General features: G+C 40.6%; 1 protein-coding gene across 1 annotated transcript in view; it reads left to right on the top strand.

Annotated features, from left to right (window-relative positions):
• LOC137332346 (E3 ubiquitin-protein ligase HECW1-like) overlaps nucleotides 1-15,714 on the top strand; it is a 316,523-nt gene that overhangs the window by 47,797 nt on the left and 253,012 nt on the right. The window contains exons 5-6 of the mRNA XM_067996100.1: nucleotides 7,338-7,480; nucleotides 14,132-14,232. Of these exons, the coding sequence (XP_067852201.1) occupies nucleotides 7,338-7,480; nucleotides 14,132-14,232 (244 nt within the window). The remainder of the gene's footprint in view (nucleotides 1-7,337; nucleotides 7,481-14,131; nucleotides 14,233-15,714) is intronic.

The raw sequence follows: 15,714 nt of genomic DNA, 5'->3' as shown, positions 1-15,714 counted from the left end.
AACCGATCAAGGATCTGCCACCTCAATTTTGGATAAGTTAATAATTCTTAGACTCTAGGGGTAATTTTAAGAGTCTGTGCTGCTGACTGGGAACCTTGCCTGCTGGTAGTGCATGTTAGAAACACTGACACGTGCTGCCACCATTTCCACCATTGCCCACCAGAATTTCGGATGTGCGCAGCTAATGGGCGAGGCTTCCCCTCGGCCGTTCAGATTCTTATAATCACCATTTCTGATCAGCAATGATTCAGTGTAAGATTTGTGAATATCAGTACTAAGAAAATACAGAGGACACAGAAAAGAAAGGTATTATTGATCCAGAATTAGTACAGTTAAATGATCTGTGACTATGGTTTTGTATGTGTGTTTGACTCTCTCTCTAACACTAAATATGTTTCACTATCAAAAATTGAGTTGTTTCTTTAAGCTGTAACTAGTGATATTCCTGACAGTTTCAAGAATGAGGGTGCTCTTGACAGGCCATATTGGATTCAAAAGATTATTAATGAACTGTAGTCATTTTATAAGGTGAAAAACACTTATTTAACATTACATAAAAAACAATCATTTGTAGTCTCAGTCTACTTTAGAAATGTGATTTATACAGACATAACTTACATTGCTGTGTTGCAGTACACCATGGCAACTTAGCAGAGACGTGCTAAGTAGTATGTGCATCAAGGGACATAAGCAACCATAGAGATATAATAAGTGGAACAGATACAACACTAAATATTTAATGAACTAGACACCCCATGCATCATACAAAGGGTTTAATTATGTCTGGCACTTCAGTTTTTATTGAGCAACAGACTGTTGTGCAAGGACACTCTGCTAATTTAATTGGTGATGAGCAAACATTTGTCAATTGTGGGCATTAAAATAATCTACAAAGAACTGAAAAATTGGTTTGGAAAATCATCCTTTTAATGAGCTTTTGAGTCAAAAGTAACTGTAATTGTTTTATAAATTTATTGTCACTTTTGAGGATAAAAGTAGCCAAACCTTGTACATGGGTCCCCAATGAGCTTTATTTATTGATCAGCTTCTCCAACCTTGTTTTTGAAGTGCTATTTTTATCCTGTCAATTTTCCTCCCTTGTGCTCTGAAGTTAGTGATTCATGCCTCGTTATGATTCCTTTGGTGCTAGCTGTCATCTGACCATTCTTCAGATGTGAACTGAGATAATGGGAGTGAAATTGGTCTTGGAAGGTGGCGCAAAACCAGCAATATCAAACCGGCTGCCATTTTACAAGCTGCCCGATTTTATTTTAATAAATCCGGGCGAGGTGTAAAACGGGCGGCCGATTCGTTATCACCGTTTTGCGCTACCGCAAGAACAATTTCACCCCCTATGAGTGGCAACAAGTTATCCTGCCCTCGAGCCTAGCTCGATTCTATTCTCGCCCAACATACATGCATTTTGAAGCTGGAGTCCCTGAATGGAAATGCACCATGCCTGATTTCTCGCCCTCCTTAGCTCAGGAACACTAAGGCCTATCCTGCCCAAGGTTAACTAATCAGCACAGACAATGGGTCAAAGCTCATTCATGGTACATTTCATGCTCATTAAAGACAGCATGAAATGTACCACACCATAGGATGCATTTATACAGTGAACCATTTGAGGAGCCCAGCCCCTTTTTTCTTATCACGTGTCCTTTTACTTCAATCTTTCTCTCCTTTCCTTGTAGCAGGATACAGCAAAGGGTTGGTGGTAAGATTGCACTAGTATGTGAAGGCAAGGAAGAATGTCTGGGAAAAATGGACAATATGTAATCAAGCCTTGGAGAACAAGGCAGAAAATTAGTGGGGCTGAGAGGAATAGGCACTTTGTTGGTATGTCAGAGAGGTGAAACGGGGTTTTTCTTGTGATATAGACACAGTTCTCAAAAGATCTGCTAGCCATTTCTTCAACATATGTAACCAAAATATTGATGCAACAATAACTGTAAATCTGCAGCAAAATGGGTGACTATCATTTTATCTAACTGTTCTATGTTAGTGGGTTAAGAATGACCATTTGGATTTATTTGAAGTTTTGCTTTACATTAAGCTTTGAATAATCCAAAATCTTGGTCTGTATTCAATGTCTAAATTTGCTTTCTGCTCAGATGGATACTTGAGACACAGGTCCAAATTTTAGTAGTTGCCATATCTGTTGAAGAAATAGCTAAGAGATCCTTTGAGAACTGTGCTTGCATCTTACCTGTCAGCTGACAATCCAATCAGAGGTGTTAAATTGCTGACAGTCTAGACAGGAAACGTAGAATATATTTTACAATTTGCAAAGTTCAGGTAGCAGCGCTTAACACACGTAATATATTTCTCTGTATGTTATGTTTAATCAGGCACTAACCTCAGGATTAACACCTGCCTAAAAATAGCACAGAGCATAGCACGAACAAGTACATTAGGTATTTGTACCTGAACTTTGCCGGTCAAAAAATGTACCCTAGCTGTACTGTTAAGAGCATACGTCCAAAGTTTTTTTAGTCTGGATGGAAGTGAAGTGTGTGTGGTTTCATCTCCACTAAGGGTTCAACGTGAATGTTTTCACCCATATCTCTTGGTGTAAGTCAAACTACTCAGTTTACCTTTGCTAAGGAATGCAATTAAAGGGCACCACAAAGTTCAAATGAATCTGAATAGTTATCTTCAATCAAATAAGACAGACACGAGGGTTGAATTTCCATGATGGTTCTCCCACTCTTCCATCGTAACTTTGGCGGAAGAGCCGGGGAAACATGTACAAATAGCATGAACACCATTATGCCATTTTCATGGCCCTTCTGCTGAAGTTACGGTGAAAGAGCAGAAGGGCCTCCACAGAATTTCACCACCATAATTTACCCAAAATAACTGGAAAGTCTAATGCCCCATTTTATTGCATTTTTAATGCAATTGTTGCATCAAGATACCGTCAAGCTGGCCCCAGATGTGCAGCGTGCTTCTCTGTGCCATTCTGAAGCAGCACAAATGAGAGCACATTCAAGTCATCAACTAATTGCTAGAATGGTCTCCAAGTGCAACAGCAGACTTCAGTACTAACTTCTACCTAAAGTATGTTACAATAGTTACTGAAATCTAAAGTCCTTAAATACCGGCACTGCACAGTATCATAAAGTTGTAATAACGCTCTCACTGAGAATCACATCTATTTTAAACTTTGAACAATTTACCTGTTGAAAGATTAAATTTTGAATACATTTGTACTTGTAGATATTTTGAGATCCTCAACTTGCATTTATAGCATATTATTTATATGTATATATAGTAAAATTGAAGTCAATGGGAATCAAGGGGAAAACTCTCCAGTGGCTGGAGTCATACCTAGCACAAAGGAAGATGGTAGCGGTTGTTGGAGGCCAACATCTCAGCCCCAGGACATTGCTGCAGGAGTTCCTCAGGGCAGTGTCATAGGCCCAACCATCTTCAGCTGCTTCATCAGTGACTTTCCCTCCATCATAAGGTCAGAAATGGGGATGTTCGCTGATGACTGCACAGTGTTCAGTTCCATTTGCAACCCCTCAGATAATGAAGCAGTCCGAGACCGCATGCAGCAAGACCAGGCTTCCAGGCTTGGGCTCATAAGTGGCAAGTAACATTCGCGCCAGACAAGTGCCAGGCAATGACCATCTCCAACAAGAGAGAGTCTAACCACCTCCCCTTGACATTCAACGGCATTACCATTGCCGAATCCCCCACCATCAACATCCTGGGGATCACCATTGACCAGAAACTTAACTGGACCAACCACATAAATACTGTGGCTACAAGAGCAGGTCAGAGGCTGGGTATTCTGCAGCGAGTAACTCACCTCCTGACTCCCCAAAGCCTTTCCACCATCTACAAGGCACAAGTCAGGAGTGTGATGGAATACTCTCCACTTGCTTGGATGAGTGCAGCTCCAAAAACACTCAAGAAGCTCGACACTATCCAGGACAAAACAGCCCGCTTGATTGGCACCCCATCCACCACCCTAAACATTCACTCCCTTCACCACCGGCGCACAGTGGCTGCAGTGTGTACCATCCACAGGATGCATTGCAGCAACTCGCCAAGGCTTCTTCGACAGCACCTCCCAAACCCGCGACCTCTACCACCTAGAAGGACAAGAGCAGCAGGTACATGGGAACAACACCACCTGCACGTTCCCCTCCAAGTCACACACCATCCCGACTTGGAAATATATCGCCGTTCCTTCATCGTCGCTGGGTCAAAATCCTGGAACTCCCTTCCTAACAGCACTATGGGAGAACCTTCACCACACGGACTGCAGCGGTTCAAGAAGGCGGCTCACCACCACCTTCTCAAGGGCAATTAGGGATGGGCAATAAATGCCGGCCTCGCCATGACGCCCACATCCCATGAACGAATAAAAAAAAATGTAATGTCAGGGAAGTGAAAATAAAATAAGCTGGAGTTGGGGTGGAACAGTAGGTAATATCCAATATTGGATCAGCCTTGTACACATCTTGTTTGTGCCATAATGAAGCCTGATGTGTCTGTACTGTTTTGAAGTTCAGCAAAATCCCATTGTGGGGAATATTACAGAATGGAAATAAAATGGTGTCTGTTTAAAGCAGGAATTGGTTTGTGATATCAGTGATCAAAAAGCAGAAATTGGAGAATGGATTCAAACCTGGAACATTTACAAATATCTCCAAAGACTGAGTGGGTGCCAGTTACCAACACTGAGTGTTCCAGCATACAATTCTATAATTGCTTTATCATACACTTAATGTTTTTGCAATCCCATATTAATTTCTACCTTTATTAAAAAATATGTTCTTCAAATTTCAACCGTATGAAACTGTCCTCCCAAATAGTCTTGATCTTTTTGCTCAGACGCCCTCCCCCTCCACCACCCCCTTTGCTCAACAGGCAATGGAATAATGGCACAGCCATTTTTCTTATGTAGTAAAACAACTTCTTTATTAACCAGCGATATAGTCCTTCTCTCTCTGTAAGGAGTAGCTGTGTGTACATTGGCCTGTCCCTTTAATGCCACAAAGTCTAAGATCCTGACATCAATTAGAAACTAATTTCTCTGAGGGATGTCTGAGCCCTGTTAATAGAAGATGGGCCAGAAATCAAAATAATGGAGGAGCTCAACAGCGCTTTCAGTTTTTAGTGGTGAATTGGAAGGAGCAAGTTCCCGCATTTGCACACGTGCAGAAAAACGCGGTAATCGTGAACTTGCTCCTAGTGGTTCGCCGGCGATATGACAGCTTTGAATTAAAGCGACATCACACACTGCAATCATTGAAAAAGTGCCAACTTGCTTATCTGCCCAGCTGGAAAATAACTAATTACGCCACCAAACAGGTACGCTTAAAAATACCAGGTCTAAACTAAGTTTTAAAAGTGCGGTTAGTCTTAATGACTGCCAAACAACTAAAATTAATTTTTAAAAATGTGGAGTCTCATATTACTCCTTATTTTAATAGCTTTTGGTCATTTTTTAAAAATTAAAAAAATATTTTTTTTTTACTTTTATTTTTAATGATCTTTAATTTAATTCAATTATTTCTTAATTTTTAAAAAATAAAAAGCCAAAATTTTTTATTTACAATGACATCCAGAATACTAACTTTAAATGAATGAAGTCTGCTTGCCTGCTTGACCAATGCAGCCTGAATCTGTGAGCGTGACTTCTCTTCCTGACAGATTTTGTGGGCTTGTCTTCTCCTCACAGACTTTTCCAGCCGTGCAGCAATTCACGCTGCTGAGAGGCTGGGTTGACAGCGCACAATTTGTTTAAAATTCAAATTCATGCAATTGGACGCCACAGAGCCCACAGTAAGTATTTTCGTTAATTAAATTCACAGGAGCTGCGGTAAGCATTGTCTTGCTGCTCTGCGCGATTTCTGGCCCGATATTTTCAGTCGGTAGGGAAATTTTCCCTATAAGTGGGAAATGATTGACTTTCACTTTTTAAAAAGTGTATTTTAAGTGTAACACAAATTTATGTGTCACACTTGCAGTGCAACAGTCGTGTCTCAAAGCAATTTTAAGTAAATATATGCCATGGCGTTACTCACTGTTATTGGGAGGATATGTTGTATTATAGCAGTAGGGGTGTTATACCATGTAATGTGCAATGTCTTACCAGGGCCACTGATCACAGGGACTGAATAAATCAAATTCTGTTTTGATTGCATGGGTTTTTATCTGGTGTTTTGGAGATTGGGGACTGTTCACTTTCCTGTAAAAACAGTAAATTAGTGGCCTTAGTTATTCTTATGTTCATGCACTAGTGGCATTTATTTTATATATATTCCTTTACCTCTGTATTTGATTTTTATTCTTTACCTTGTTTTAAGATTGATGATATACCCAATCTATACCAGGTACCTGGGTTCAGAATTTCCAAGAGTGCCGTTGCTTTAGGGGAAAGTTGCTCAATTCCAAATCCCCTAATAAACAACACGATGTTGGGACCAGCTCCACACTCCGAGCGAGGTGTGGTGCTCACGGGGAGCACATCGCGGGCACCTAGCCCATAATTTTCCATCTATTAAAATGATTGGACAGAAAATCACAGGCTATCCACCCACAATATCTCCTGATGCGCCACCCACAAGGACCACTGCCCGCTGTCTGTGTATGAAATGTTTCTGAACAGAATTCCTTAGAACTAGTATGAAATTACTGAATATGGTGTTACTTCCCATATGCAACATTATTTTCTGCCTAATAAACCTTGTACGTAGTGTCGAAAACATTGATACCCATGATAAAAGGATTCAAAGCTTGAAAGGAATATTGTCATCTGTTAAGGTGTCTTTAAAGATTCTTTAAAAGCTTTATAAATAATACATCGATGGTACATCACTGATCATGTCTGAACCTACAAAGCATTGTGAATCTGAACTCCAGACTGGAAAGAAGATTCCAGATATTTGCACTGCATTAGACCAGTGCATGTTGCAGCACAGTCATACCCTGGAGACAAGAACCTTAACATTCGGAGCTGACTGATCCACAGACTTAAACGCTGTAAATAATTTACACCTTTCCTTTAAGGTCTAGCTATGTGAAGTTTTTTACATTACTAAACATTGTGGTACTACAGTTAAAAAAAAATCGCCTAGCCGTGATCGGTTTATTTTCGGTATTCTGTCATAATGTCAAACGAGGAGAAACATGAGACTCAAACCTAGTTTGGATCCATTCAGAGGGCGTACGCTGTTCAGTGAAGTAACGATTAGGAAGTGGATAATGTATATTACTTGCAGGGTTCTCACTGCATGTTTAGGCTGGGCTATTAGATTTTGTAAGTACCTGGTAGTTTAAACGTTAATCTTCTTTTCTGTTTCTTTCTCTTGCAGCAATACAGCTTTGTTTCTCTCCCTACTGATGTTCTTGAAATTGAGGTCAAGGACAAGTTTGCAAAGAGTCGTCCCATTATAAAGCGCTTTCTAGGAAAGCTTTCAATGCCAGTACAGCGATTATTGGAAAGGCATGCGATCGGGTAAGTCTTTGTATATTTTCTCTGTGAGAATAAAACTATTTATATTTCCTGAATTGAAGAATATATTTTAATATTATGTGGAGTAAAAATATCAATTTTGTAGCAGGGAAAAACAATTTAATACATGAATTTACTTTGTCAAACACTGATTTAAAAAAAAACCCTGTGAATCCAGGAAATCAAATAAAACGGATAATGCTGGAAATGTGCGGCAAGTAAGTTTTGTTTTTAACTTTGTCATATACTTTGATATACTGAAGATGCTAATTGGAATACATGCTCTCAAATTCTGCCAAAATATAGTCAAATGCTGCCTGCATTTGTATCCCAATGCTGGTGGGAAAAACTTATATCTTCTTTTATTTTTAAATTGCTCTTGGGATGTGAACGACACTGACAAGGCAGCATTTATTGCCCATCCCTAGTTGCCCTGAGCACATTAATTGGAGTCATACAGAAGCCAGACCAGGGAGGGGTGGCAGACTCCTGCACTGCTAAGTTTGTTATATTTCTGTTGAAACTTGAATATTACATTACAGATTGTAATAGTCTTTTCACAGGCATCTTTGATTGGTGTTTACATTTGTACGTACAACTTTTGATGTTTTGCTATAAATTGAAATAAACATTTTAAAACTCTCAGTGGGACAATCAATACTGCAGTAGGTGTAGCCAGGACCATAATAAAATGTGTAGTCATGACAAATTCGCCATCGAATTGAACGGTGCTTAAATATCTGGCTTAAAGCTGGCCACCTATGAACAGGAACAAAAAGGTGGATAATGCTGAATTACTGAGCTTTGAACTTAGAATCATTGAAGAAACAGTTTGATACCATGATGGCGGTCTTTAGGGTCTTTCTGGAGGATGAGCTAAGATAAACTGAATGGCCTTTCTCACCTTTCTTGCAATCACTGTTTTCTTTCCTCATATTTCATGCTGCTTTATCACGAGTGTAAAAGGATTTTGTTTCCAATGAGTCAGTGACTGCCCTCTACATTAATATGATGGCTAAGCTGCATTGACTGCTTGTACTTTATTTTAACCCCCAGTTTTTCCCACAAGAATCACAGGGAGGGGGAGATGGAGAGGGTAGGGGAGGAGGAAGGGTAAAGGAGTGAGGGAGAGCAAGAGGGAGAGAGGGGAGTGGAGGAGGAGGATGGAGGAGTAGGCAAGGGGATGGGGAGAGCTCACAGATGGGTGAGGGAGGGGGAAGAAAGTTGGGAAGTAGAGGGAATAGGGAAGATAAGGTGTGGGGTAAGAGGATGGGTTGGGGAGAGGTGGAAGAAGAGAGAGATGGGGAAGTCAAATAGGGAGAGGGGCATGGGTGGGCTTTCAGGAGAGCAGGAGAATGGGAGAAGGGTTAATGGGGAGGAGCAGGAGATTGGGGAGGGGAGATGGAAAAGGAGGAGGGAGGAAAAGATGGGGGACAGGGGAAGGAGGTGACAGAAAGGATAATCGGGAGAGGGCAGACGGAATTTATAGAGAAGAGTTGATGATGACAGGGGAAGAGAATTGGGGCAAAGTCTCTCACCGGGGAGGAGGATGGGCGGCTGGGAAATTCTCTCAAGAAGAATTGCAGTGGATAAATCTCAATCGGGGGACTAGAAAACCCTTTTAGCAAGGGGAGTTTGTCAAGGGGAAGGACTCTAACAGCGGGGATAAGGACGAATGTCAAGATCTCTCACTGGGGATGGAGGGTTGGGGGAACTGGATTGGGCCTAGGAAAAGCGCAGGACTGTGGAGCCATTAAAAAACATTAGGAAAGTATTCAATAGGTGGTTTAGGGACCTCCCTCGGGCTTGACAACTTTTGCGGGGGGTGGGGTGGGAGGGCAGGGGACAGCCTCTGATAAACACATACTTGCTCAGTCGGCACATTTTCAAGGTTTTCGGAGCCTGCTGCACAGCTGTCAACTGAGAGGCTGTAATGAGGAATTCTACAGGGGGTCGAACGTCATTCTCCTGTGGGTCACCAGTCGAGTAGGACACGGAGAAAGGACTGTGGGCCACATGGGACGTTGAATGAGTGAGATTACAATTTCACAAACACTGAAGATATGGGTTGGAAAGAAAGCCACTTTATGTCACCATTTACATCAATGCAATGGAGGCACAATAAGTTGTGCAGATGGGAGCAGGAAGTTACAAAGGGACAAGGGACTAAGTGAATGGGAAAAACTGGGGCAGATGGAGTTCAATGTGGGGAATTTTTAGGTCATCCGAGAAAGACAAATCATATTATTTTCTTAACGGCGAGAGACTAGAGGCTGTAGAGGAGCAAAGTGATCTGAGTGTCCACGCACACAAAACACTAAAGGCTAGTGGACAGGTAAAAAAATCAATCAATAAGACTAATGGAATGTTGGCCTTTATCTCAAGGGGGTTTGGAATACAAAAGTAAGGAAGTGATGCTACAGTTGTACAGAGCCTTGATCAGACTCCATCTGGAGTGGTGTACCTCATTTTTGGGGACCGCACCTCAGGAAGGATATACTGGCCTTGGAGGGAGTACAGCACAGTTTCATCAGAATGATACCAAGGTTTAGAAGGTTAAATTATGAGGATAGGCTTTTATTCCCTTAGAATGTTGAGGGGTGATTTAATTGAGGTGTATAATATGATAAAAGGATTCAATAAGGTAGACACAGACAAGCTATTTCCTCTGGTGGGTGGGAGGGGGTGGGGGCCCAGAACAAGGGGACAATCTTAAAATTAGAGCTCGGCCATTTAGGAGGGAAATCAGGAAGCACTTTTTCCACACAAGGGGCAGTGGAAATCTGGAATTCTCATCCGTCAAAAGGATGTGGATGCTGGGTCAATTAAAATTTTCAAGACTGAGATCGACAGATGTTTATTAGGCAAGGGTATCGAGGGATGTGGATCAAAGGCAGGTTAATGGAGTTGAGATACAGATTAGCCATGATCTAATTGAAAGGTGGCACAGGCTTAAGGGACCGAATGGCTTACTCCTGTTCCTATGTAATCCTCAGAATTTTTAACACTCACGTTACAGTTTTAAATTGTTTTCCTGCTCACAAAGCCACCCAGTGGATTCGGTGTAGAAATGCATCCAATCTTTCTCAGCCACTGTTTTTGCATCTAATATTTATAATATTGTGAAGACCTATCACAACGCCACCTACAGGTATAACAGGTATTGTCGGTATCTTGGAATACATTTCATAATGGATTTTCTCATTGAGACCGGGTGGCCTCGGAGTTTTTAATGCAGTTTGAAATGGAATGGAGTGACCCACCTATGGATTTCAATATATAATAGATAGATATGTATTCTCTGGCTGCAGTATGAAGACTCCAATATTGATTTGGTAAAAATAACTTTTAGCATTAATTTATGAGTCTCTAAGTATTGAGTGAAATGCAGTCTTAATTATAATGTTACATAGAATGTACAGCACAGAAACAGTCCATTTGGCCCAACAGGACCATGCCGGTGTTTATGCTCCACACGAGCCTCCTCCCACTCTTCTTCAAATAACCCCATCAACATATCCTTCTGTTCCTTTCACCCTCATGTGTTTATCTAGCTTCCCCTTAAATCCATCTGTGCTAGTCGCCTCAACTATTCCTTGTGGTAGCGAGTTCCACATTTTAACCATTCTCTGGGTGAAGAAGTTTCTCCTGAATTCCCTATTGGATTTATTAGTGACTATCTTATATTTATGGCCCCTCATTCTCGTCTCCCCTGCAAGTGGAAACATATTCTCTACGCCTACCCGATCAAACCCTATCATAATTTTAAAGACCTCTATCAGGTCACCGACAACAAAGGAGAGGATAACATAAGGGAATACGAAAAGGTTAGGAAAGAAGTCCAAAAAAAATTGGGAAAGCAAAGAGAAACTACAAAATTAAATTATCAAGGAATATAAAAAGAAATAGGAAAGTATTTTACAGACACATGAATAACAAAAGAAAAATCAGGATAGGGATAGGGCCACGAAAGGATAAACTCACAGAGAAAAATCAGGATAGGGATAGGGCCACGAAATGATAAACTCACAGGTAATGACAGTGAAATGGCAGAAATATTAAATAATTACTTTGCCTCACTATTTACCAGGGAGACTAACATGGTGGGCATGACATTAGAAGAAGAGATCAAAAAAGATATAAAGACATTTAAGATAGAAAGAGGGGAGATAGTTGATAAACTAATCAAACTTAGAGAGGATAAAACCCTTGGCCCGGATGGATTGCATCCGTGCATATTAAAAGAAATTAGGGAAGAGATAGCAGAGACACTATTGCATATGTTAATAAGGCCATAAAAAAGCAAACAAAGCACTGGGGTTCATTTCTAGAGGGATAGAATTGAAAAGCAGAGAAGTTATGTTAAACTTGTATAGAACCTTGGTTAATCCAATACTGTGCACAGTTCTGGTCTCCATATTACAAAAAGAATATAGAGGCACTGAGGAAGGTGCAAAAAAGATTTACAAGTTTGATACCAGAATTAAGAGGTGATAACTATCAGAAAGACTGAACAGGCTGGGGCTCTTTTCTCTATAAAAGAGAAGGCTAAGGGGTGACTTAATAGAGGTCTTTAAAATATTGAGGGATTTTGATAGAGTAGACATGGAGAAGATGTTTCTACTTGTAAGGGAGTCCTAGAGGTCATAAATAAAAGATAGTCACTAATAAATCCAGTAAGGAATTCAGGAGAAACTTCTTTACCCAGGGATTGTGGATGTTAGAATGTGGAACTCACTACCACATGGAATAGTTGAGGCGATAGCATAGATGCATTTATGGGGAAGCTAGATAAGTACATGAGGAGAGAAAGGAATAGAAGGATATGCTGATTGGGTCAGATGAAGTAGGGTGGGATCATAAACACCAGCATAGAATGGTGTGTTGCTGTGCTGTAACTTCTATGTAATCATGTCTATTCAGAAACACACTTAGAAATACTGAGACTGTAAACAGAAGCAAATACCACCATAGGATCAGGCTGAACCATGCTGCAGTGTCATTTCGCAACTTACTTTGGTCACTGTGTGGGGACTAACCTAAGAAACCCAAAAGAACACTGCATGTGTTCCTCCCTCCCTCCCCCCTTCCACCCCAGTAATATGCATATTCATATACAGTGCTCTCACTCACACTGGGATGTTTAGAAGTTTTTTTTCTAGAATTCATTTTTTGGCCACCAGTTGAACTGGCCACGTGAAAGGGCAGCATGCTGAGGAGGACAATCATATTTTTGCTTACTTGACCTCTCTAGAATTTGCTGTAGTATAACTAAGTGGTTTTCAAAGCTGACAGCCACAAGGCTGAATCCAACATCTGATTTACCAATAAGACAATGAAGTGCAGCTCTGTCCAGTGAGGGCCGTAACCATGAGTAAAATAAGCACATTCTTTTGACTAAGAAATCCAATTGTAAACACATTCAATCTCTTTCTCCCATTGACAAACAATGTGAGAAGTTTATTAAAAAAATTGTATTTTTGCATAAGTGCTCCCCAGTAGGAGAAAAAGTAGTTTAATTTTTCTAGAAAGCAATCCTACTTTCCCAGCGGTGGTAGTAGGAAGCAGTCCTACCAGCGGTGGGAAAGGTTTACCATTCCTCTGTGGGGCAATCGAGTCACCATCGGGTTTCCAAGCTACCAGAGCAAACCAGAATGGAGATATCAAACCAGAATCCAATAGCCATCTGATAGATTACACTTATAATTTACCTGAACAATAAAGTAGAAGTACATAGATGTCACAACAGGGAAATCATTTGGTCCAATGTATTAGCATTATCCCTTCACACGAGCAAATTTCAAGAACAATTGTGCTTTTGTATCCACTCATAACTCACAGTTCTGGATGCTATAAACAGTTTGCTTGGTAACCTCATATAATTTAAAACTGCTAAACTTTTGCACACAAAATTTGACATGTTGCTCGGCTGTGGGTTTTTCAAATAATTTTGAAGGGTAGTTACAAACAAAATAAGTAGAGAAAGAACATTTCCTGATTAAAAGCTGAAAATGTTGCTATAAGTTTAAGAGTGTTCTTCTGGGCCTAGTGGGAGCAACAGTCTTATTTTAGGTACCCTCTCGATGTCCAGTCACATGTAAGTACTATTCTGAGGTAAATTGTTTAAATTTCAAACAGAAATACAAATGTAATTTTCCCAAGATATATTACGAGTAAACATTCACCATACTAAAGACCAACGGTTGAATTTTCCCCTTTTGGGAGCAGTGCTATCTGAGGCAGTGCAAGGCACAAATGGAAGTGAAAAGTAGCTGCTTTTCAGTGCACAGTCCATAGAGGACATTTTACATATCTGTCAAGTAATGAAAAAAAATAACTAGATAACCATAGGGTTTTCTTGCCAATTCCACTGGCAAGAAACCCATCGAGTGGATAATGTAGCCCATGTGCTTATTTGGTAGCTATCGATCAAAGTGGAGCTTTAATGGCAGTTGGCTAACTGCTGGTCATCCAATACCTTCCCAATGGTTACCAAAAAAAAAACAATCCTTGTGAATGTACTGAGTTTCTCTGCTGCATGCTTTGAATCATAATAAATCTTTGGCCTAGTTTCAAGCCGCTGTGGTAAATGTCAAAATGCTGCTTTATTATTCATGTGAGGGGAGTCCTATAATCATATTTGCTTTCTTTCAGGGACAGGGTGGTGAGCTATACATTGGGCCGTAGGCTGCCAACAGACCATGTCAGCGGACAGCTGCAGTTCCGATTTGAGATAACATCTTCAATCCACCAAGGTTGTTGTTAGTTTATTGACACAGTAAACAGAAATCTAAAAGCACCTTTTGATTACAGGGACTATTCTGATTTTAGCAGGACACTAAAGGAACACATCACAATACATCCATTCGCTATTGGGAGAAAGTGATTTAATTTAATTTAGTTTAATTTTTATGAAAACAGAAAAAGATTTGTAGAAGTATCCGAAAGAGAACAAGCTTGGCGTGAATTATTGGTTGGGTTCTCCCGATCTGCCCATCACTTCATCTATCTTCTTGGAATAGATGCCAAAAAATCTACAGGATATGTTCTCAGGAATCAACAACACTGAATCAGCTGAGATCATAAGAACAGAAGAAATAGGAGCAGGAATAGGCCATACGGCCCCTCGAGCCTGGTCCGCCATTCAATAAGATCTTTGACCTCAATTCCACTTTCCAACCTGATCCCCCATATCCCTTGATTTCCTTTGAGTTCAAAAATCTATCGATCTCAGTCTTGAATATACTCAATGACTGAGCATCCACAGGGGTAGAGAATTCCAAATATTCACAACCCTCTGAGTGAAGAAATTCCTCCTCATCTCAATCCTAAATGTCCCACCCTTATCCTGAGACTATGCCCCCTAGTTCTAGACTCTCCAGCCAGGGGAAACATCCTCTCAGCATCTACCCTGTCAAGCCCTCTTAAAATCGTATATGTTTCAATGAAATCACCTCTCATTCTTCTAAGCTCCAGAGAGTATAGACCCATTCTACTCAATCTTTCCTCATAGCACAACCTTCTCATCCCAGGAATCATTCTAGTGAACCTTCGTTGCACCACCTCTAAGGCAAATATATCCTTCCTTAGGTAAGGAGACCAAAACTGCACACAGTACTCCAGGTATTGTCTCACCAATGCCCTGTACAATTGCAGCAAGACTTCCTTACTCTTCTACTCCAACCCCCTTGCAATAAAGGCCAACAAGCCATTTGCCTTCCTAATTGCTTGCTGTACCTGCATGTTAACTTTCTGTGTTTCGTGTACAAGGACACCTAAATCCCTCTGAACACCAACATTTAATAGTTTCTAAATGCCCTCTTATTACATCCTTAATAATAGATTCTAGCATTTTCCCTACTACTGATGTTGGGCTAACTGGCCTTTAGTTCCCTGTTTTCTCTCTCCCTCCTTTCTTGAATAGCGGGGTTATATTTACTAGCTTCCCATCCACGGGGACCATTCTAGAATCTAGGGAATTCTGGAAGATCAAAACCAATGGCCTATCTGTGCAGCCACCTCTTTTAAAACCCTAGGATGGAGGCCATCAGGTCCAGGGGATTTGTTGGCTTTTAGTCCCATTAATTTTTCTAGAACTTTTTCTTACTAACCTTAATTACTTTTAAGTTCCTCACTCTCAATAGCCCCTTGGTTCCACACTATTTCTGGTATGTTTTTTGTGTCTTCTGCTGTGAAGACAGATACAAAATATTTGTTTAGCGTCTCTGCCATTTCCT

This window comes from Heptranchias perlo, chromosome 2 (genome assembly GCF_035084215.1).
Source record: "Heptranchias perlo isolate sHepPer1 chromosome 2, sHepPer1.hap1, whole genome shotgun sequence".
In the NCBI taxonomy this organism is placed as follows: domain Eukaryota; kingdom Metazoa; phylum Chordata; class Chondrichthyes; order Hexanchiformes; family Hexanchidae; genus Heptranchias; species Heptranchias perlo.
This window is presented reverse-complemented; position numbering and strand designations above follow the sequence as displayed.